Source organism: Mustelus asterias, chromosome 22 (assembly GCF_964213995.1).
Source record: "Mustelus asterias chromosome 22, sMusAst1.hap1.1, whole genome shotgun sequence".
Classification (NCBI taxonomy): domain Eukaryota; kingdom Metazoa; phylum Chordata; class Chondrichthyes; order Carcharhiniformes; family Triakidae; genus Mustelus; species Mustelus asterias.
In genome coordinates, this window is record NC_135822.1 from 20,396,832 (window position 1) to 20,419,878 (window position 23,047).

The 23,047-nt window shown below is 42.9% G+C and overlaps 2 protein-coding genes across 2 annotated transcripts in view; both read right to left on the reverse strand.

Moving 5' to 3' along the window:
- Positions 1-548: 548 nt before the first annotated feature.
- LOC144509748 (uncharacterized) lies at positions 549-18,704 on the reverse strand. The gene is made up of 4 exons (XM_078238533.1): positions 18,492-18,704; positions 17,465-17,713; positions 14,850-14,949; positions 549-1,541 (listed from the first exon to the last, which is right to left on the reverse strand). Exons 1-4 carry the CDS (start codon positions 18,562-18,564, stop codon positions 1,433-1,435), a joined length of 531 nt encoding a protein of 176 aa, XP_078094659.1. The 5' UTR covers positions 18,565-18,704; the 3' UTR covers positions 549-1,432.
- A 3,473-nt stretch (positions 18,705-22,177) lies between these two features.
- LOC144510252 (zona pellucida-binding protein 2-like) overlaps positions 22,178-23,047 on the reverse strand; it is a 33,787-nt gene continuing 32,917 nt past the window's right edge. Inside the window, exons 5-6 of the mRNA XM_078239745.1 lie at positions 22,531-22,737; positions 22,178-22,374 (exon numbers count right to left, since the gene is read on the reverse strand). Coding sequence (XP_078095871.1) covers positions 22,178-22,374; positions 22,531-22,737 — 404 coding nt within the window. The remainder of the gene's footprint in view (positions 22,375-22,530; positions 22,738-23,047) is intronic.

Sequence of the window (23,047 nt, forward strand, 5' to 3'; positions counted from 1 at the left end):
TATATACCCAAATCCCTTTTGAAAGTTCATTGAACCGGTAGCCACCACTATTTCAGGTGCTGCACTCCAGATCCTAATTTCTGCATAGATTTATTTTTCCATATGTTGCAAATCTTAGGCAATTAACTTACATCAGTGTTCTCTGGTTACCAGCCTGTGTGACACTGAAACAGTTGCATTTCATTTACTCTTATCAAAACCATTTGTAATTTTGAACACCTCTACAAGCTTCTCCCCGCCCTTTTCTGCCAAAAGGCAACCCCAGCATCTCCAGTCTGACCATATACCTGAAATCTTTCATCTCTTATACATAAAATGTAATGTAGTTTTTATATAGAGTGAGCACTTCCTGTCCACAAACCATATTTCCTGTTGATGATCTTTGGTCACACTTTCCGGTCACTATTTCCCATTGTAAATGTCTATGACAAGCTTTTGCTATGTCAACTGTCATGGTAGAGTTGCAAGTTCTAGGGGACTCTTTAAAACAAGTTTCTAAAGTCTCTCCAACTCCATTTTGTACATAAAAATCTTCGAATCATCAGCTTAATTGTGGGCAATGCAACAGATTTATTTACTTATAATATAGCAAAAACTTTGACATAGCATGCATATTTCCTATGTGTGTCACACTTACTTCCTGCAGCAATTTTCCCTATTACACTTAATTGATTTGAAAGAACTGAATTCCTGTTCAGTAACTGTACACCTATGTCCCTGAGGTTAATAATTGTACCGTACCTTGCAACTTCTCATGTTGTAAAACAAATTTGCTGAAATTTCAGATTCAGAAGGGATAATTAGTGTGATACAGAATCACAGAAATGCTCATTGGTGTACATTTCTGTTTATTTTTCAGTCCCCCCACCTCTCTGTCCACCTCTAGGTAATTGAAAATAACTATCTACACAGGAGGGAGGAGGAATATATAAAACAGTATTCATCATATAACCCCACCACACAGAAGGAGATGCAAATAGTCACAGATATCTCACTCAGACGCATGCACACCAACACTCCCACAATTACAGACACATTCCCAGTCACAGACAGACACACATGTACGCCCACATGTACAGTCATGGACAGACATGCACCCCCAAGCAAAAACAGACATACAAACAAACATTCACACAGATGCAGATAGACATACCATAATAACACATGCAACCAGAAATGTGCAGACACACACACGCACACCAGCATATCAGAGGGCCTGTTCTTTGCTGGCTTCCCATAGCTGTCCCTTCCCTGAACACAGCTACTGTCTGTATTCCTTCTGAACACTTGTCCTCATTTCTTTTCCTGGTTTGCTCAATCTGTGTTTTTCTGCAGTTCTTTTTTAGGCCTGCTGCCTTTACATCCTCCTCTCAGATTGCTGCCTTTTGCCTCTATTTTATCCATGTTCCCCAGTTGTTGTTCTTATCTTCTCTCATTGCCAGGTGATGTGAGGAGAATTTAATGCTTTAAGACTTCCATTTTCCTTCACTCCAGTCACAGGTTGATCAGAAGTAACCTCTTTGCATAGGAGCACCACCAAGCTGCAAACACAAAGAGAGGCAGATAGATGACAGAACTGCATGAAAATTGTTTTCTTCCTGAAAAATTCTCAGTTTATAAAACACACAAATGCTGAGGAGAGAAACTATTCAAGGAGGGAAGAAAATACATTTATATTGCACCTTTTATGACCACAAGACATCGCAAAGTATTTTATAGCCACTGAAATATTTTTGAAGCGTAACCACTGTTCTAATGTAGGCAATGCAGCAACCAAGTTGTATGCAACAATCTCCCAAAAGCAACAATGTGATAATTACCAGTTAATTTGTTTTTGTTGTGTTGACTGAGGGATGAATCCAGGAGAGCAGAGTTAACTTCCCTGCTTTTCTTTAAAATAGTGCCATAGAATCTTTTACATCCACCTGAGTGGGTAGACAATCTATCAGAACTGAATTGGGAATGTGAGCCTGGGTTGTGTTCAAGTCTCTGAAGCAAGACTTGAATCCACAATTTTCTGTTTTACAGATATGCTGCACTGCGTCAGCTTTGATTTTTGTACTCAAGTCCTGGACCAACATTAAGAACACTGACTACAAAAGCAGATCAGAGGTCGGAAATTCTGCAGTAACACACCTCTTAACTCTCCAAACCTTGTCCACCATCTACGAGTTGGAATTTCAGGTGTGTGGTAGAATACTTTCTACATGTCTGGATGAATGCTGCCCACTTGATCAGCACCCCACCTTAAACATTCACTCTCTTCATCACTGGCACACAGTGGCAGCAGCCTGTGCCATCTACAAGATACACTGCAGCAACTCACCAATTCTCCTTTGACCGCTTCGAATTTGCAAGCTCTATCACCTACCGAGGGCAGCAGACACAAGGGAGCACCAACACACATGCAAGTTCCCCTCCAAATCACTCATCATCCTGACCAAAATGCTGTTCTTTCACCGTCTCTGGATCCAACTCTTAGAACTCCCTCTCTAATAGCACTGTGGGTGCACCTGCACCACATGGACTGCAACGGTTCAAGAAGGTGGTTCACCACCACCTTTCAAGGACAATATATCCCAGGAATGAACTTAAAAAGTTGTACTTTTAGCAAAATGCTTTCACAGACAATCACAGATTAACAGAGACACATACTTACTCTGATGGAAAATAAGACATGGATAAAAACATATACAGAGAGAGTCTACTGACCCAAATAGAGACTCAGAGACTAATATGTACATACAAAGATTGGTGGAGTTGCTGATTGTAAGAAGATACAACAGGATATAGATAGATTGGAGACGTGGGCACGGAAATGGCAGATGGAGTTTAATCTGGACAAATACAAGGTGATTAAGAAGGCATATGGCATCCTTGGCATTATCGGCCGGGGCATTGAGTACAAGAGATGGGAAATCATGTTGCAGCAATATAAAACCTTCTGGTTGCCATACTACCAGAAGGATTTGGAAGCTTTGGAGAGAGTGCAAAGCAGGTTCACCAGGATGTTGCCCAGTCTTGAGGGTGTTGACTATGAGGAGAGGTTTTTTTTTTAATAAACTAGGATTGTTTTCACTGGGAAGACAGAGGCTGAGGGAAGACATGAATGAGATCTACAAAATTATGAAAGGCATCGACAGGGTGGATAGTCAAGAGGTGTTTTCCAAGGGTGTAAGTGTCAATTACACAGGTTCAATGTGAGAGGGGGAAAGTTTAAGGGAGATGTGCGGGGAAAGTTTCTCACACAGAGCGTGGTGGGTGCCTGGAACATGCTGCCAGAGGAGGTGGTGGAAGCAGGCACATTAGCAACATTTAAGAAGCATCTGGATGGGTATATGAATTTGGAGGAAATAGAGGGATATGGACCAAGTTAGGGCAGAAAGTTTTTTTCGTAGTTTAATTAGGGCATCATTGTCGGCACGGGCTTGGAGGGCTGAAGGGCCTGTTTCTGTGCTGTACTTTTCTTTGTTCTAAAGGAACAAATAGATATACTGGCTCTGGCAAGTATTGACACAATGCAAACACGGACAGAAAGGCAAACACGGATAGAGACTGACACAGATACATTGTCAAGGAGCCTCTCTCCCTTGCTGTCTTCAGGCATCATGATCTAAGGTGTCTGCAACCTCCATGTTAAACTTGCTCTGAAGGCATGGAACATCTTTGCTGATGATATTCAGCCAGATTGTGAGGCTCTTTTAGAAAAATTGTTCTTTGTCTTACTCAATCTCTTTTACCATTGATCATTCACAACAGCATCTGAATTTCTAATTTATGATTTCTTATTATGTGCCCAAGAAATTCCAACTGTCTCTTCCTGATCTTGGTCAGCATAGTTTTTAGTCTGGTATTTTACCAGCATCTTTTCATTGGTAATGACTTGTCGAAGACATCTTCATTATTTGCCTCAGAAACAACAATTCTGTGACCTCAAGTTTTCTCTGCATTGCTTCACCAATCATCCGACATTTACTTCCATATGTCAAAATTGATGTAATGTAGTATTCCAGAATTCTCAGCTTTGTTTTCACGGCTAATTTTGAATTGATCATAATTTTCATTTTTTTGAAATACATCTTTGGCCATTCCAACCCTTTGTCTTATTTCTTGGTTGCAGAGTCCTTGAATATTTGTAAGGCAAAGGTAGATAGATTATTGAGAAGCAAGGGGATGAAAGGTTATTGGGACTAGGTGGGAATATGGAGTTGAGCTGACAATCAAATCAGCCACGATCTTATTGAATGGCAGTGCAGGCTCAATGGGCTGAGTGGCCTAATCCTGTTCCTAATTCATATTTATGTTTGGACATACTTCCTAGGTGACAAAAGTTGTCTACATGTGTGACCTCTACACTCTACAGTGTGATCTTACATTCAGGTATAACTTTTTTCTTGGATACCACTAGACATGTTGTTTTCCTACAATGTATGCTCAGCCCTTTCTTCGCACTTTAACTCACTACCCTATCCAAAATCTTTTGCAGTTTCATTTTCATTTCAAAGTTGGCAATAAGAATGGCATCATCGACATATAATCTGTTAAATAATCCAGGAAGATCTTCAATCTCCAAGAACACTTTCACTGGTCAAATTGAATTTATCTGGGGAGAAAACACACTCCTGTCTGACCCCTCTTTTAATCATCACAAAATAGCTTAGATTGTTCTCAATTTTTATGGCTGCAGTTTGTTCCCAGTAAAGATTTCTGATCACTCTAAGATCCTTACCATCAAGATCAAGAGACTCTAACATACTTATCAATTCTTCATGTTTCACCTTATTAAATGCCTTACTATAATTGCTAAAACATATAAATCTTTGAATCTTGTCAGAGTTTTACAGCACAAAAAATTGCGTTCGGCCCATCATGTCTACACCAGCCATTAAGGACCCATCTATTCATTTCCCATTTTCCAGCACTTTGTCTTTAGCCTTGTCATCATCCAAGTCTATACACCAACAGTGAAGATGAGGGTATTGGGCACTTCTGTGAAGACTTGGTTAAGGCCAAACAAATGAGGTGATTTTAGTGTAAAAGTAAGTTCTGGATGGTGCATAATTGAACCTCATGGCTTGGTTGATCCCAATGAAAGAGGGGAAATGTGAATCAACTGATGGGCAGCAAATGATTAGGTTATAGAAAAGTCCTGGTGACATGCCCAGAAATCAAATTGACAATAAACAGCAGACCAGACTAGAAATAAAATTGACTAAGTGACAATAAACAACAGATTCCGCAATGCAGTTCAACAAACAAAGGCCTACCGAGATGCTGACTGCTGAAGCAATCATGTGCTTGTAATTTACACCATCAAAATAAAGCTAAGGGAATTGAAAAAAAGTCAATACTCAATAGGAGAGCTCAATTAAATAGAAATTTAGAGTGGAAGTTCACAATCTCTTCGAACAGCTTGAAGACCAAGGAAACCATTCAACATGGGAAATGTTCAAAGAATCAGTGTTAAAATCATCATAAAGCACCATTCCAATTCATGAGAAGGAAAAGAAAACAATGAAAAACAGACAAAATATTGGACATGATGAAGCACAGAACATAGAACAGTACAGCACAGAATAGGCCCTTCGGCCCACGATGTTGTGCCGAGCTTTATCTGAAACCAAGATCAAGCTATCCCACTCCCTATCATCCTGATTTGTTCCATATGCCTATCCAATAACCGCTTAAATGTTCCTAAAGTGTCTGACTCCACTATCACTGCAGGCAGTCCATTCCACACCCCAACCACTCTCTGCGTAAAGAACCTACCTCTGATATCCTTCCTATATCTCCCACCACGAACCCTATAGTTATGCCCCCTTGTAATAGCTCCATCCACCTGAGGAAATAGTCTTTGAACGTTCACTCTATCTATCCCCTTCATCATTTTATAAACCTCTATTAAGTCTCCCCTCAGCCTCCTCCGCTCCAGAGAGAATAGCCCTAGCTTCCTCAACCTTTCCTCATAAGACCTACCCTCCAAACCAGGCAGCATCCTGGTAAATCTCCTCTGCACTCTTTCCAGCGCTTCCACATCCTTCTTATAGTGAGGTGACCAGAACTGCACATAATATTCCAAATGAAATTGAATGATCTGTATACAAAAAACGGGTGGAACTTGAATCACAGGGGGACCAATATCCTGGCCGGTAGGTTGGCTAAGGCTACTGGGGAGAATTTAAACTAGATAGGTTGGGGGGAGGGGAGCTAGAAGAGTTGACTAGGATCAAGGAACTAATTGATGGGGGGGAGGATGCAGGGGTAAGGGGAATTACAAAATTAATGGTAGAGGAGAGGGTGCAAGTGATTGAAGGCGGTAATTTAGATAAGGGAGTAGAGGGAGAGGGTGTTCGCGACTCATCAAAGCGGGTCCAGATAAAAGCTGGAATAAGGACACTTTGCCTGAATGCACGAAGCATTCGGAACAAGGTAAATGAGTTGATGGTGCAAATCAGCACAAGTGGGTACGATCTAGTGGCCATTACAGAAACGTGGCTGAAAGGTGACCAGGACTGGGAGATGAATATCCAGGGGTATCAGGCGTTTAGGAAGAATAGACAGGAAGGAAAAGGTGGTGGGGTCGCGCTATTAATAAGAGATAATATCAGGGTAGTACTGAGGGATGACATAGGCTCTGAGGAACAAAACGTGGAATCATTATGGGTAGAGATGAGGAATAGTAGAGGGAGAAAGACACTAGTAGGTGTGGTATATAGGCCCCCAAATAATAATGTTGAGGTAGGGAGGGCTATAAACAAGCAGATAAGGGATGCGTGTAAAAACGGAACGGCAATAATCATGGGGGACTTCAACATGCACATTGACTGGCAGACTCAAGTCGGTAAGGGTGGAATGGAGGAAGAGTTCTTAGAATGCTGTCGGGATAGTTTCCTTGAACAGCATGTTACGGAACCGACGAGGGAACGAGCTATTTTGGATCTGGTATTGTGTAACGAGGTAGGAAGAATTAAGGATCTTATTGTGAAGGACCCTCTTGGGTCGAGTGACCACAATATGGTCGAATTTCTGATTCAGATGGAAGAGGAGAAAGTTTGGTCCCAAACCAGTGTCCTCTGTTTGAACAGAGGGAAATATGATAGGATGAGGGATGAATTGGCTAAGGTAGACTGGGAGAGCAGGCTGGCAGGTAGGATAGCTGAGGAACAGTGGAGGATTTTTAAGGAGATCCTTTTCAGTTCTCAGCAAAAATATATTCCAGCAAAAAACAAGGATTGTAAGAAAAGGGAGAACCAGCCGTGGATAACGAAGGAAATAAAGGAGAGTATTAAAATAAAAACAGCTGCGTACAGAGTGGCCAAAAATAGTGGAGAAACAAGTGACTGGGAAAAATTTAAGAAACAACAAAGAGAGACTAAGAAAGCAATAAAGAAAGGAAGGATAGACTATGAAGGTAGGCTAGCAATTAATATAAAAAATGATAGTAAAAGTTTTTATAAATATATAAAAAGGAATAGAGTGGCTAGAGTGAATGTTGGACCCTTGGAGGACGAGAGGGGGGAGTTAATAGTGGGAAATGAGGATATGGCTGAGTCTTTAAATAAGTTTTTTGTGTCGGTCTTCACGGTGGAGGACACAAATAGTTTGCCAAATATTAACGATAGAGGGTTGGCAGCAGGAGAAATACTTAATACAATTAATGTTACCAGAGAGCCAGTGCTGGGTAGACTAATGGGACTGAAGGTGGACAAGTCCCCGGGTCCGGATGGAATGCATCCCAGGGTATTGAAAGAAATGTCAGAGGTAATAGTGGATGCGTTAATGATTATTTATCAAAACTCGTTGCATTCTGGGGTAGTGCTGGTTGATTGGAAAACGGCTAATGTTACGCCGCTGTTTAAAAAAGGAAGGAGACAAAAGGCGGGTAACTATAGGCCGGTCAGCTTAACGTCTGTAGTAGGGAAAATGCTGGAATCCATTATTAAAGAGGAGATAGCAGGGCATCTGGATAGAAATGGTTCGATCAATCAGACGCAGCATGGATTCATGAGGGGAAAGTCGTGCTTGACGAACATGTTGGATTTTTATGAAGATGTGACTAGGGCGGTTGATGGAGGAGAACCGGTGGATGCGGTGTTTTTGGATTTCCAAAAGGCGTTTGATAAGGTGCCCCATAAAAGGCTGCTGAAGAAGATTAGGGCACACGGAGTTGGGGGTAGTGTGTTAAAGTGGATTGGGGACTAGCTATCCGACAGGAAGCAAAGAGTCGGAATAAATGGGTGTTTTTCCGGTTGGAGGAAGGTAACTAGTGGCGTGCCGCAGGGATCGGTACTCGGGCCGCAACTATTTACCATTTATATAGATGATCTGGAGGAGGGGACGGAGTGTAGGGTAACGAAGTTTGCAGACGACACAAAGATAAGTGGAAAAGTGAATCGTGTGGAGGACGGAGAAGATCTGCAGAGAGATTTGGACAGGCTGAGTGAGTGGGCGAGGATATGGCAAATGGAGTATAACGTTGATAAATGCGAGGTTATACACTTTGGAGGAAATAATAACAAATGGGATTACTATCTCAATGGAAACAAATTAAAACATGCTACCGTGCAAAGGGACCTGGGGGTCCTTGTGCATGAGACGCAAAAGCCCAGTCTGCAGGTACAACAGGTGATCAAGAAGGCAAATGGGATGTTGGCCTATATCGCGAGGGGGATAGAATATAAAAGCAGGGATGTCTTGATGCACCTGTACAGGGCATTGGTGAGGCCGCAGCTGGAATACTGTGTGCAGTATTGGTCCCCTTATATGAGGAAGGATATATTGGCATTGGAGGGAGTGCAGAGAAGGTTCACCGGGTTGATACCGGAGATGAGGGGTTTGGATTATGAGGAGAGGCTGAGGAGATTGGGTTTGTACTCGTTGGAGTTTAGAAGGATGAGGGGGGATCTTATGGAGACATAAGATAATGCGGGGGCTGGATAGGGTGGAGGCGGAGAGATTCTTTCCACTTAGTAAGGAAGTTAAAACTAGAGGACACAGCCTCAAAATAAAGGGGGGTCGGTTTAAGACAGAGTTGAGGAGGAACTTCTTCTCCCAGAGGGTGGTGAATCTCTGGAATTCTCTGCCCACTGAGGTGGTGGAGTCTACCTCGCTGAATATGTTTAAAGCGCGGATGGATGGATTCCTGATCGGTAAGGGAATTAAGGGTTATGGGGATCAGGCGGGTAAGTGGTACTGATCCACATCAGATCAGCCATGATCTTATTGAATGGCGGGGCAGGCTCGAGGGGCTAGATGGCCTACTCCTGCTCCTATTTCTTATGTTCTTATGAAAGGGTCAAACAAAAATGTATTAAAAGTGAAGGAAAAATGGTTGAACAAAAAATGTGAAGGAACAGAAAATGCAAAAACAGATACCCAAGAAAAACATAGATGGTCCAAAGATCATGAAAGACAAAGACTTAGGCATGTGCACAGGCCTTTGCTGAGTTCTACCATCAGAACCTCCTTGCAACATTGCAGTGAGGGATACAAGCCACTAGAGGGAGGCATACACCATTTGTAAGATTCTAGTGCAAATCAGAATGTTAAGTGCTTCACAGCCTCTAACTGATCAGACCTCCAAAATTTATTTAAATGTGTTACTTTATTTAAGTTTGTGATTTCCCCACCTTCTGCCCCAACCCTACCTCCAGACAGGGGTCAGATTAGCTCAGTTGGCTGGACAGCTGGTTAGTGATGCAGAGGAATGCCAACAGCATGGGTTCAATCCCTGTACTGGCTGAGGTTATTCATGAAGGCCCATCATCTCAATCTTGCCCCTCACCTGAGGTGTGATGACCCTCATGTTAAATCATCCCCAATCAGCCTATGGTTATCTGGGACTACGATGACTTCATTTATTTTTACTTCCGGACAACTGGAGCCAATTAGACTTCAGCCTCCTGCCAAATTCAGCATACAGGTCGGGTTGGTAGAGATGGAGAGTGACATGGTTTGCAAACGCTGTTCCTGCAGAGAAGCTACAACATGTAGTTCGGGATGGGAACAGAACACAGATGCTGATATTGAGGATGAGGCGAGGAGGTTGTGACAGGGTCTGCAATAGGGACGAGCGCATCAAAGATTTGTGTTTTTATAATGGAACTTATTGGGATAGTTTTCTGAGACTTGCTGTTATGAAGTTGCATTAACAGCAGGTGCAAGTCAGAAAACCAAGCTCTGATCACCATCTGTAATCGGAGATCTCCAAAATGAAATCCTTAGTGACCAATTCACATTTTGGAGATTTCCAGATACCCCACTGAAAGACAAGTGTTGGGATTGAAATGCAACCCTTCAGACCTGCTCTGTCATTGAATATAATCATACCTAATCTTCTGCCTTAATTTCACTTTCCCTTCCCTCCCACCCAACATTTCAGATTTCCTGAGAGACTGAAAAATCTGTCTATCTTAGTCTTAACTATACTCAACAATGGAGTGCTGTTGCCCTGCAATAGGACGGAGTGTATGCTCACAATTAGCAGCCTTGCCCCTCAGTTGGCGAATTAGGCGTCAGCAATGATATTACTCGGGTCCAACAACAAGTACAAAGAGCTCACAGACTTCTTTGTCGCTAGGTTTGGGATAATTTTATTAAGGTTCGTTTTCAGAAACCCTTACGTACTTGATGCAAGAGCAAGACACTGATCTATAAAGAAAACTCAGTCCTTTATTTTTAAGCCAGTACAAGCTTTTTTGGAGAATCGCTTTCCTAACTCAGCACAGTGTTCTGAGTCTAGCCGAGCAATACTACCTCGAACAGGGGGGATGTCTCTCCCTTTACACTCTTTTTACTGGTATTAGTCACATACACAGTATTACTTCACCCAAATCACGTGCTTAGCCACAGTAAAATACAAAGACAGTTTGAGAAAAAACATAAATATGTCGAAACCCCCGCCCCCGGTTGCCATAGAAACTACACGTCCACCATTGTTCCAGTGTGAGATAATAAACGTTTCCCATATATCTTGAAATGCTACTTTGCACATAAAGCGAATGTTATCTCCCAGAAACAAGGACACATTAGCAGAGTCCAGCCTAGACTGGTCTATTCGAGCAGGAGTTTATCGACAAGGTCAGGAGCAAGTCAGAATAGACAATATATGCTGATTTTGAACAAATTGTGAACAACAACAAAATGTAGTTCAGTTTTTCAAATGGCCAAGATCATAGCAAATTCATGGGATGTTAACCCCTTAACATCTCAATTTGATCAGCTGCCTCTGCCACATTCCCTCCCTCCCACAAACCCACCTGGCTTAACTTCCATTCCTGCTCCCCCTTGCCGTAGACTTGAACACAAGTTTCTCTCCAGATTCCCTTATTCCCTCTCTAAACTCATCTTGTCTACGAGACCCACTTTTGTTCCCCTGATCCTATTCCTACCAAACCGCTGATCACCTAACTTCCTCTCCTGGTCCCATGTCAGCTGAGATTGTCAACAGTTCTCTCTCTTCTAACATTGTCCTCTCTCCTTCAAAATTGCCATCCTCACCACTCTTCACAAAGTCAACCCTTCACTCCACCATTCTTTCAAATGATCAGCCCATTTCCAATCTTCCTTTCTTCTCCAACGTCCTTGAATAATCTTTTCCCATCTTTCCCAGAGCTCCATGTTTGAATCCCTTCAATCAGATTTCCGCCCTTGCCACAATACACAAACCGTTCTTAAAGTCACAAATGGCATCCAGTGTGACAAGAACAAAAGCCAACCTTCCCTCCTCCTCTCTGTACCCTGTGGTGTGGTTGACCATACCATCCTCTTCCAATGCCTCGCTACTGTTGTCCAGCTGGGTGGGGCTGCTCTCACATAGTTCTATTCTTATCCATTTAATAAAGCCAGAGAATCACTTCATTCATTCAAGGGATGTGAGCTTTGATGGCTAGGCCAGCAATCATTATCCAGCCCTAATTAACCTTATGAAGGTGGAATTGAGCTGCCTTCTTGAATCACTGCAGTCCCATGTGATGTAGGTACACCCACAGTGCTGTCAGGGAGGGAGCTCCAGGATTTTGACCCAGCAACAGTGAAGGAACAGGAACATATTTCCAAGTCAGGGTGGTGGGTGACTTGGAGGTGAACTTCTAGGTGGTAGTGTTCCCATGCATCTGCTGCCCTTGTCCTTCTAGATGGTAATGGTTCTATGAAGGAGTCTTGGTGAGTTCCTGCAGTGCATCTTGTAGATGGTACATACTGCTGCTACTATGCATTGGTAATGAAGGGAGTGAATGTAGGTGGAAAGGGTGCCAACCATTCGAGCTTTGTCCTGGATGGTATCAAGCTCCTTGAGTGATGTTGGAACTGCACTCATCAAGGCAAGGAGAGAGTATTCCATCAGGCTCCTGACTTGCACCTTGTAGATTGTGGACGGGCTTTGGTGAGTCAGATGGTGAGTTAATTACCTCAGGATTCCTAGCCTCTGACCTGTTTTTGTAGCCACAGCATTTATTTGGCTAGTCCAGTGTGTTTCTGGTCAATGGTAACCTCCTGGGTGTTGATAATGGAAGATTCAGTGATTGTAATACCACGGAATGCCCAACGGCAATGCCAAGATTCTCTTGTTAGAGATGGTTGTTCCCTGGCACTTGTGTGGCAGAAATGTTACTAACCATTTGTCAACCCAGGCCAGAGTATTGTCCAGGTCTTGTGGAGATCATTGATGAAGCAGCTGAAGATGGTTGAGCTGAGTATATTCCCTTGAGGAACTCTTGCACTGAAGCCATTTTTTTAAACCATGTTCCAGAACCCAAGCAAATGATTCCATGGGTGGTATTTAATGGAGACAAGGGGGGTCTGGCCCACCAGCTGGAGAACCAGGGAGAGCCCTTTGTCATCTCTTTTTGGAAAAGCTCACTGCATTAAGTGTTACTTAGGCACTTATCAGCAATGGGCCTTCCCCAGGATCGTGGACACCAGTTGCAGAGATCTCATCCGCTTACAGTTGCTGGCCAATTAGCTCAGTAGCGCCAGGGGGATGGTGGCTTCTGTCTGCAAAGCACCCACCAGAGGCCCAGACCACAGGTGAGTGAAGATGGAAGGGAGATTAGGGGTAGGGACCAAAGGGGAGGAGGATCAACAGCAAGGAAAAGAGGGTGACTCTCAGCAGAACCCCCCTTTCCTATTACCGTGTCCTTCAATCAGGCACTGAGTGCCTTTGAACAAGTGAGAACCCCCTGCCCCCTCACACCTGCAAGAAATCCTGAAAGGATTTGCTTTTCAAGTTTCCCACATGGTGCATCCACCCCTGCCTACCTGCTGCTGTGTGAATAGCAGCAAAATGGGATGAGGCTCTTAAATGTGCATTAATTTTCCACTTAAGGGCAGGTTGGGAAGGCCCCACCCCCTTGGCACTGTCCCAGGACACTTAAGGTGTCCAACTATGCACTGCCAGGGTGGCACTGCCCGCCCATGCCCCTACCACCCAGGGGCTTCAATGGTCTCTGATCCCCCCCCCCTCTGTGTTGCCATGGTGCCTGGTCTCCGCTACTGCGGAACAGTAGTGATTCTTGCCGGTGTGACATCATGCCGGTGAGAGCACCAGATTCTGAAATTCTCACTAAAGATTCCCCATGCCAAACTGGAGGAACAGCACCTCATCTTCTGATTGACTACTTCATGAACTTTCTTTTCCCCCTCCACACCAACTCAAAGAACAAAGAACAAAGAACAGTACAGCACAGGAAACAGGCCCTTCGGCCCTCCAAGCCTGTGCCGCTCCTTGGTCCAACTAGACCAATCGTTTGTATCCCTCCATTCCCAGGCTGCTCATGTGACTATCCAGGTAAGTCTTAAACGATGTCAGTGTGCCTGCCTCCACCACCCTACTTGACAGCGCATTCCAGGCCCCCACCACCCTCTGTGTAAAAAACGTCCCTCTGATGTCTGAGTTATACTTCGCCCCTCTCAGCTTGAGCCCGTGACCCCTCGTGATCGTCACCTCCGACCTGGGAAAAAGCTTCCCACTGTTCACCCTATCTATACCCTATCTATACCCTTCATAATCTTGTATACCTCCATTTATTTTTTTTTCATCCATTTTTATTACTTTGTTTTTTTATTTTTCCACTTCTAAAATCAGCTTTCCATCTTGTTTTCCCACCCCACTAGGGCCAGTTGCCGCATTCCTATACTTTGCACCGTTGTTCTGCCATTTACACATTTCGATCTCCTAATGGATGCTCTCAGCACCATTCTCAGCCTTTATCATCAGTTGCATTCCCTTTGTCCATGCCATTCCTTTCAATTACAACCCCCCCCCCCCCCACCCCCCACCACAGTATAAATCTTGTCCAATTTTCGAAGCGTCACCCTGACTCAAAATGTTGGTTCTATTCTATCTTCACAGATGTTGTCAGACCTGCTGAGATTTTCCAGCATTTTCTGTTTTGTTTTCAGATTCTAGCATCCGCAATATTTTGCTTTTATCCCCTTGCCTCTCCCTCTTTTTCAGTCACCCCTCCTCATCTCCCCTTCTATGGTCAGGCATCATGTCTGATAAGTGCCTTGAGATATTTGATGCTGTCTAAATACAAGTTGGTGCTGATTGTCCTCCACCTCTGAGGGGGAAGGACTACACCAAAGCATTATGAGCAGGTTTCTCTAGTCCCACCCGCCCCGAGATCAGATTCCTACCCGAGGTAAATGGACCTATCAATGGTTCGTCAAATTTTCCATATTGCCCACTATGATTCTTGTGGTGGGCGGGGCTGGAAAATTTACCCCATATCTTTACACCCCGTTTCCCCAATATTCTTCTCAAGACTGGAGAAAGACTCATTCCCCCTAACTCCATATTCACTCAGTTCACATGACAAGAATATCTGCTCATCACAAGATTCACTCACCAGTATATAGTCAAAACAGTGGCTCCCAGAAATGCCAGACTGCACACAACAATAATTATCACGAGATGAGTGGAATGGAATATCTGGCCACCCTTCCGAGCTGTAAGAGACAGGTAGGAAACTTGGAATGCTGAAAATCTGGCAACAAACAAAATGCAAATTTACAACTGTTCACATTCCATCTGTTCTGGGACTCGCCTGGGATTCGCTTTAAAAATTATTTCTGTGTCTACCTGTCAAGATATTGGAGTAAAAGGAAGATTCACAAATTTGAGTAAAATAAAGACTAAAAATAAAATTTGGATAAAATTAAATAAAGAATGGAGTTGATAAGAGTGCATCTATTTGAAAGGGTTCTTTGCAAATTAGCAGGAAAAGAAGTGGTTACCTAAGTGACTCGGGGATGAACAATGATGTATAGAAATAACTTTGAATTGTAGAAGAGGTGTTCAAAGTGGAGAGAGAAGAATACAATTTACACCTATATGCTAAAAGCGTGGTCCAAGGGCTTATCTAGGTAGGGTAACATCAAAGGAGGAAACAGTATATCCATAACAGGGCAATTGAGCACAGCAGGAGAGAAGGAAGAGAGGTACAGCCAGTAAGAAGCTCAGTCATAGCTACAACCAGCCGAAAGAGAGCCTGTCTCCCAAAAACATGTTGGTGCCGAAAGCTGCTGTTGTTTTTAAAGCAAGAAGTCTCACAACACCAGGTTAAAGTCCAACAGGTTTATTTGGTAGCAAATACCATAAGTTTTCGGAGCAGAGCTCCTTCGTCAGATGGAGTGGATATCTGTTCTCAAACAAGGCACAGACACAGAAATCAAATTACAGAATACTGATTAGAATGCAAATCTCTACAGCCAGCCAGGTCTTAAATGTACAGACAATGTGTGCGGAGGGAGCATTCAACACAGGTTAAAGAGATGTGTATTGTCTCCAGACAGAACAGCTTGTGAAATTCTGCAAGTCCAGGAGGCAAGCTGTGGGGGTTACTGATAATGTTTTTAAATACAGTAAGAGTTTTAACACCACCAGGTTAATGTCCAACAGGTTTATTTGGTAGCAAATGCCATTAGCTTTCGGAGCGCTGCTCCTTTGTCAATTTTTAAATCTCAGAATATAAGAACGAGGAGCAGGAGTAGGCCATCTGGCCCCTCGAGCTTGCTCCACCAATCAATAAGATCATGGCTGATCTTTTCGTGGACTCAGCTCCACTTACCCACCCACTCATTATAACCCTTAATTCCTTTACTGTTCAAAAATGTAGCTATCCTTTCCTTAAAAAAAAACATTCAATGAGGTAGCCTCAACTGCTTTACTGGGCAGGGAATTCCACAGATTCACAACCCTTTGTGTGAAGAAGTTCCTCCTCAACTCAGTCCTATATCTGCTTCCCCTTATTTTGAGGCTATGCCTCCTAGTTCTAGTTTCATCCGCCAGTGGAAACAACTTCCCTGCTTCTATCTTATCTATTCCCTTCATAATCTTATATGTTTCTATAAGATCTCCCCTCATTCTTCTGAATTCCAATGAGTATAGCCCTAGTCTACTCAGTCTCTCCTCATAAGCCAACCCTCTCAACTCCAGAATCAACCTAGTGAATCTCCTCTGCACCCCCTCCAGTGCCAGTATATTCTTTCTCAAGTAAGGAGACCAAAACTGTGCACAGTACTCCGGTGTGGCCTCACCAGCACCTTATACAGCTGCAACATAACCGCGCTGTTTTTAAACTCCACCCTTCTAGCAATAAAAGACAAAATTCCATTTGCCTTCTTAATTACCTTCTGCATCTGCAAACCAACTCCTTGAGATTCCTGCACAAGGACACCCAGGTCCCTCTGCACAGCAGCATGCTGCAATTTTTTACCATTTAAATAATAGTCAATTTTGCTGTTATTCCTACCAAAATGGATGACCTCACATTTACCAACATTGTACTCCATCTGCCAGACCCTCGCCCACTCACTTAGACTATCTATATTCCCTTTGCAGACTTTCAACGTCCTCTGCACGCTTTGCTCTGCCACCCATCTCAGTGTCATCTGCGAATTTTGACACACTACACTTGGTCCCCAACTCCAAATCATCTATGATAATCGTAAACAATTGCGGTGCCAACACTGATCCCTGAGGCACACCACTAGTCACTGAAGTAACGCTATGCTGAACAGGGGAAAGGTTTTCCTAAACTGGAAGATAACTTGTGGATGGTAACTATAGGCTGGATTTAGCTTAGAGTTATATAGTATTGGATGTTGTTTAGAAAAGGGACATTTCTCAGAGTTTAGGAATATAAATAGCTAGGAACAGAACTTGCACTGGCATTCAGAATCTTTACTCTCTGAAGGTGCTGACTGTCACTGGGAGGATCAGGCCTCTGGTACTTGAGGCTCTTTATTTTCCAGGACAGTGACTGGTTCTGGTTGCTCAGATCTGCCACCAAATTTTCATACTTGGAAATACTTTCCACCAGTGGACAATGATCAAATGCAGGAACCATGATGATTTTTCCTCTTTAAATATGGGGCATTTTGGAGAATACTTGTTCACTGACAGTGATGCCTCTTTATAGAAGCTATAGTCCTGATTATTTTACTCTAATTCCGATGTTACCTGTTCGACCTTCAGCTGTTTTCTCTGCCACCTTTACTCGTTTTGTGGCTTTGGTGTTGATCTCCAGTAGCCTTCCTTCAATTCCATCAGTGCAATCAGTTGATGACACTGCGCCCTCCCCATTCGTTCTGAGACCTACTGGACAGGCCTGGCACTGAGTCCTGCCAAATGTATGCTGATAAAAATTGACTGGACATGGAATACAAATGGAAGTCCAGTTTGGGCTGTAAGAACCGGGTCCACAGGTCACTGTGTGGAAAGGTTAAATAGTCAATTGATGCATTCAATATTGGATTGCAATTCTATTAACGGATAGTTGCTAGGCTTTCACCTCTGGTAATTGGGTTCAGATGGGAGGAAAATCTCCTATATGAAATGAGTGTGCCCCATCTCCACTCTATTCCTGTGGGAATGGGCACTAGGAACAAAGGAGCAGGCCATTCAAACCCTCAAACCTGTTCCACCATTCAACTAGATCATGACTGATCAACACCATGACTCAATTTTCCTGGCTTTGCTTCAGAAAAATGTTGATGTCAGATGTTTCTGGGTTGTAGTACTCTCGCAGCTGAGTCAGAGGGTTTTGGGTTCAAGTTCCACTCCAATGATTACAGCACATAATTCTGGCTGACACTCCAGCACAGAACTGAGTACTACTCTGTCAGAAGAGATGTCCAAACAGAGGCCCTTGTCTGTCCTTGAACTGGCCAATATTACATTGCTATTTGACGGATCTTGCTGTACTCAAGTTGGCAATCAGGTTTCTTACTTTACAACAGTGACTACACTTCAAAAGTACTGATCTGACTTTGTGAAAGATGCAATATAAATGCAAGGCTTTCTTCATCCCATAACATGGTCACAATTTAGCAACACCCAGACTCTGCACTCAAACTTTAGGCTATCTGGTCAGAATGGGGAGGATGTACTCCCCATCCTGGGAACTACCAGCCCCTAGGCAACAGTGAGGCATGTGCAGTGAAGTGGGGATCACCATTCCGCTTACTCATAAAAAGCAAGTATTTACCACAGCAATCCATGCAAGGGCTGTTCCTCCCAGACAGCTTTCCCATTCCTGCCAGGCAATGGTCCACTTTCATGGCTTTAAAGGTTCCCTCCAAATAATAAAGAGGAGGCACATTGTTAGACTCCAGGAGGGATTGAGACTGGGTTACAAATGCATGAATATGCTCGTAGGCCTGCAAAGAAAGCAGATAGAAAATGAGTTTATCCACCCCCCTCCCCAACTACCTAGCCAGCTACAGTTCCGTAACCTTCAATAAAGGTATGTTAGACTTTCAACACCATCTATTTTAATGGCCTTATGCATAGCGCGTATTTTCTGCCCACATTAATACATTGCTGTCACAATTTTTATGCCAGCATCTATGAAGCCCATCAAGCTGTAGTTGGTGACCTCTCACCTGGGTTGGTGGTCGTGGTGGTTCCACAAACTCTGTCGCCATTTTGTTTTTGTTAAGACCCAGGCCAGACACGCCAAGGTGTTTTATGAAGATAGCCTAGACCCTAAGTTTCACATTTGATTTTGTCATGGATGAACATAAGGGGTTTCACTCCAGGTATGATTCAAGTGACCCACTAGGAAGCTTTTATCAAACAAAGTTTATTTAAGAACAGTTAAAATATAATAAAATGAATTAGCATAACTTTTAATTACAAGATTCAAATATGATACAGTATAAACCTTAACAGCCAGCTATCTATGTTGTTCCAAGTCAAACACCATCCCATAGACATACACCCTTCTCTAGACTTGGCACAGAAACAAGTATGTTCACGTGTTGTTGGGTTTTCAGCTTTTTAACACCTGCTGTGAATTGGTCCTTTGAATGTTGGATCAACTCTCTGAGGCCTGGAACTTTCAGCAAGCCTCTGAAGAGAGAGAGAGAGAGAGACAGAGACACTGCCTTCTTCCACCAGCTTCTAACAGCAACTGAGAAAATGAAACTAAAACTGGACTTTTCTCTGAAGCGCAGCTATCCCTAACCACATGACATAAACTGTCAATCAATCTCAAATCCAGCTTCACACAGAAATTTCCAAAGGACCATTAAACCACAGAATACTGCATTAGTCCAGATTAAAATCCATGTCCATTATATTGCTTCAGTAGCAATTAGAGGACACCAGTTACAGACATCACTGTGCCAATAAAATGGTAGGAGCTGCTTGAAAAACCCGCAAAGAAACATGATTAAAGTACATTTCTTAAAGGCACAGTGCTGTCATATTTTCAACGTGCTGCACTATTTTCATTTCCAAGTTGTCGCTAAATATTTATCATTAAAATTAGCTGTTATTGCACTGCCTTCAGGACTCCATACTTGACAACAATTTCTGTTCATTTTATAAAAAATTTATGAATTCCTTTTTGCTGAAATTATTTTTTAAATTAATTGCCAGGTTACCTACAGGAAACAGGGCTACCTGCATGTTTATTGCCTAGCAACAGCCCCAAAGAGTTCTCTAATTATTGAAGTCCTAGCTTCCAAAATAATTTATTTGATTCTTCCTGCTTTTACTTCTGTAACACACATCTCTGTCCTGCCTCAGTTATCTGCTGCCAAATTCCTCTTTCATAACTTTTTTAAATCTCAGACTCAAGCATTGATCTCCAGATCTATCAACCACCTTGCATCATCTGTAAACTCTCTTATTATTTCTTTCACAGAACGTGGGCTTTACTGGACAAGTCATCATTTATTGCCCATCCTAATTGCCCCTGGGAAGATGGTGGTGAGCCATCTTCTTGAACTGCTGTTGTCCAAGTGGGTGTAAGGAGTCCCAGGATTTTAAACCAGCAATAGTGAAGGAACACAATATAGTTTCAAGTTAGAATGATGAGTGGTCTGGAGGCAAACATGCAGGTGGTAGGGTTAAACATCTGTGAATATGTAGATGATAGAGGTTGCAGGTTAGAAGATGTTGAAGAATGAGCCTAAGGGAGTTTTTGCAGTGCATCTTGTAGATGGTAAACCCTGCTGCCACAGTGCGTTGATGGTGGAGGAAGTGAATGTTGAATGTAATGGATGGGGTGTCAATCAAGTGGGCTGCTTTATTCTGAATGGTGTTAAGCTTCTTGAGAGTTGTTGGAGCTGCACTCATCCAGGCAAGTGGAGAGAATTCTATCACACTCCTGACTGGTACCTTTCAGATGGTAGACTGGATTCAGGAGGCAAAAGATAAGGAATCCAGTCTCATCTGTACTTGCAGACACATTATTCATATGGCTGGTCCAGTTAATTTTCTGGTCAATAAGATAGCAATGCCATTGAATGTCAAAGGCAGATGATTAGATTGTCTCTTGTTGGAGATGGTCATCATCTGGCACTTAAGTGACAAATAACATTTGCACCACACATCAGTCCCAGTCTGAATATTGTCTGAGTCTTGCTGCAGCAAATCGACACGGACAACTTCAGTATCTGTCACAAATGGGGCTGAACATTGTGAAATCAGCAGTGAACATCATCCCCAGTTTTGACCTTATAATGGAAGATCATTGATGAAACAACTGAAGACAGTTGGGCTCAGGAAACTACCTTGAAAAACTCCTGCAGCAATGTCACATGACAAGGTTGACTGACCTCCAACAACCACACCAATATTCATTTGTGCTAGGTATGGCTACAATTATTGGATGCATTTGATGCTATGCTCAGTTACATGCTGTCTTGCTATCAAGAACAGTCACTCTTACGTCGCCTCTTGAGTTTAGTTCTTTTATCTATGTTTGGACCCAAGGCTGTAATGAGGTCAGGAGCTAAATGGCCCTTGTGGAACCCAAACTAAGCATCAATGAGCAGGCTGTTGCTGAGTAAGCGCCACTTGATAACACTGTCGACAACACCTTCCATCACTAATAATGTCCAATGGCATCATCACTATGCAATCAGCTTTTTCTTCAGTTCATCCAAAGATCTGCAGCTTGTATCCTAACTCTCAAAAAGCCCATTCACTTCTCACCCTTGTACTCGCTGACCAAGTCAATTTTAAAATTCTTAGTTTCCAAATCTCTCCAGATTAGAGTTCATTCAATTGTGTCGTATCAAACACTCCCAGAAAGACACAACGAGATAGATAGAGAGTAAATCTGTAAATCCCTGTATCACATGAAACATTTCTGACAAGTACCACATAGGTTAGAAGAATTAATTCTACGATGTGCCATTAAACATTTCCCAGTGCATGGAGAACACCAGTTAGATACAGAGTAAAGCAGTTTTTACACTCTGATCAACACTTACAGCACAGGTTGGGTGAATGCTATGCAGAACATCTCTGTTCAGCCCACAAGAGTTCTCCCAAACTCTCATACTGACCTCCCTGCTCTTAACCTCCTTCATTGTTTTACAGAAGTTCAAGGAACAACACTTTGATTAGGCACTTCGTAGCCTTCCAGACTGATCACTGAAGTCTAACAATTTCAGATCATAACCACTGCCATTTGCACCTCCTCCGAACACATTTTATTTTCTTGTCCCATTACCACATTCTTTTGCCTTGCTCTATCATCCCTTTCGTCATTTAATCTCTCCAGTCTTCCAACCTATCCTATACCATCCCTTTTTACCCTCTGTCCTTTCCCAGTCTCTGTGCTTGCATTAAAAAAAACTTAACTCTTTCCAGTCTGAAGAAAGATCATCAACTGGAAAACTTAATATACTTTTCTCTCCTCAGGTCCAGCCTGACCTATTGAATATTTCCAGCATTTTCTGTTTGTATCTGATTTCTGCAGTATTTTATTGTAGTAAAGGTTATTTGGTGAGGGGGATGAAGTTTTCCTGAATCTACTCCCTGCATGGTCCTTACCTTCCTCAATGTCTGTTCATTGTGGCAATCCTGACCCGTTTTACATGGGATGATTCCACCATCACCTTGTGACTGCACTGTGTGGAGAAAGAAAATCACCACACTCATGAAATATAACTATGTAATTATATTTGGAACTTTCCTGATCTATGGTCTGAGTCCCACCCCAGAGGAGCGCATTCATCATGCTGGGATGTGTTTAATATGTTGTGCAGTGATCCTATGCCACATACCTGAGATATTGAGCTGGATGTGATGCTCCATTGTACCCCACTGTTTGCAGTCAAATTCGAAGTTTGTTACCTGACAGGACAGCTGTTCGCACATCAAGTCCAGTACTGACTTCATAGATGCAACAGAGTTTTTCACGTAGCGTTGCTCACAGGTTGTGGTTTTGAACTGCACACCAACTTGTAGGCTTCGAAATGGCAAGTGGTAGGCTGCAGCAGAGGAAGAGCCAGATTACTTCACATATGGTCCAGATATAATCACTTTACTTAACCTGATGGCTGCAATTCACCCTTTTTGAAACCAAGTGCCAACGCCAGTGGGAAAACCAGAGTGTTTCCACTGGCATTAGCAGTGGCTGTGAGGTGGAATTCTTCCACCTGACAATGCAAATGTATGCATCATGGAAAATACCCATGCAAGCCTGGCTGTTCAGAAATCGGGGCACCCTTTTTAAAGAACACCCCGATCTCCATGCTAACAGACAGGCATCCCCCCCCCACCTTTAAAAGGAAATGGTGA